The 1,197-nt window shown below is 58.6% G+C and overlaps 1 protein-coding gene across 1 annotated transcript in view; it reads left to right on the top strand.

Annotated features, from left to right (window-relative positions):
- The window catches only part of CTSS (cathepsin S), a gene marked incomplete at its 5' end in the record, with an annotated part of 3,997 nt that extends 3,296 nt beyond the window's left edge, over positions 1–701 (top strand). Inside the window, one exon of the mRNA XM_008948260.1 lies at positions 602–701. Coding sequence (XP_008946508.1) covers positions 602–701 — 100 coding nt within the window. The remainder of the gene's footprint in view (positions 1–601) is intronic.
- Between the last annotated feature and the right edge of the window lie 496 nt (positions 702–1,197).

Raw genomic sequence — 1,197 nt, 5'->3', positions numbered from 1 at the left:
TGAGGGCTCTGAGCACCCTGCTCTAGCTGGGGCTGTCCCTGCTCCCTGCAGGGGGGTTGAAGAAGATGATTGGAATGACCTCAGCTGAGGTCAGTTGTGTGAGGTTCAACCAGGCCAAGGGCTGGGTCCTGCCCTGGGGTCACCACAACCCCCTGCAGGGCTCCAGGCTGGGGCAGAGAGGCTGGAAACTGCCCCAGGGGAAGGTCCTGGGGGGTTGGTCACAGCCCATGGAGAGGAGCCAGTGTGGGGTCAGGTGGCCAAGGTGGCCACCAGCAGCCTGGCTTGGAGCAGCACTGGTGTGGGCAGCAGGAGCAGGGCAGGATTGTCCCCCTGGGCTGGGCACCAGGGAGGCCACAGCTTGAGGAGTGGGGTCCCCATCCCTGGAGGGCTTCCAAAACCACGTGGAGGTGGCACTTGGGGCCACGGTTGGGTCTTGGTGGCAGCGTTGGGTTGACGGTTGGACCTGATGACCTCAGATCTCTCCCCCAACCTCCACGCTTCTCCAAAACCCCCTCCGAGGGTGGGAGGTGGATGGAGCTCCACAGACAGGAAGGAATTTTGATTCTCCTCGTGTTCTTCTCTTCGTTTCCTGCCCCACAAGCTGGGGGTTGAGTTTTGGGGACCAGGGTTACATCCGGATGGCCAGGAACCACGCCAACCACTGTGGCATCGCCAGCTACGCCTCCTACCCCCTGGTCTAGATGGAGCTTCAGCATCTCAGGGGCTTCCAGAGCTTCCAGCTCCACCACAGATGGACCTACAGGCTTCAAGAACCATCTTCTGGCTCCACAGGAGACGTTCTGGGCTACAGGCTTGGAGAGAAACCTTCCATGGGAGGATTGTGGAACAGGAGTGACAGGCACCTAGTGACTTCTTCTTTTTTTGGGGGGGAAAAAGGTGGGTTTGGGGTTGATGGTGATGAAATTGCTGGTTTGAAAAATAAAAGCTCACTACCTGAAGTTTTGCTTCCCCAAAAGTCCAAGATTTGACCTCTGGAGGGAGGATTGGAGGGTGGAGGGGATCCCACCCAGAATTTGCTCTCCTGGCACTGGTCTCCCCACGCCAGGACCTCTCCCAAAACCTCCCCACAAAGAGTTTTCCTTCCCAAAGGAGGTGGATGGTCTTGGAATGGAGGGTATGGACCATGGCACCAGTGGCCAAGGTGTGGGGAGGGGGCTGTGGTCTTGAGCTGAGCTC

The sequence above is a fragment of the Merops nubicus genome, unplaced genomic scaffold (genome assembly GCF_000691845.1).
Source record: "Merops nubicus isolate BGI_N331 unplaced genomic scaffold, ASM69184v1 scaffold25179, whole genome shotgun sequence".
NCBI lineage: Eukaryota > Metazoa > Chordata > Aves > Coraciiformes > Meropidae > Merops > Merops nubicus.
This window is presented reverse-complemented; position numbering and strand designations above follow the sequence as displayed.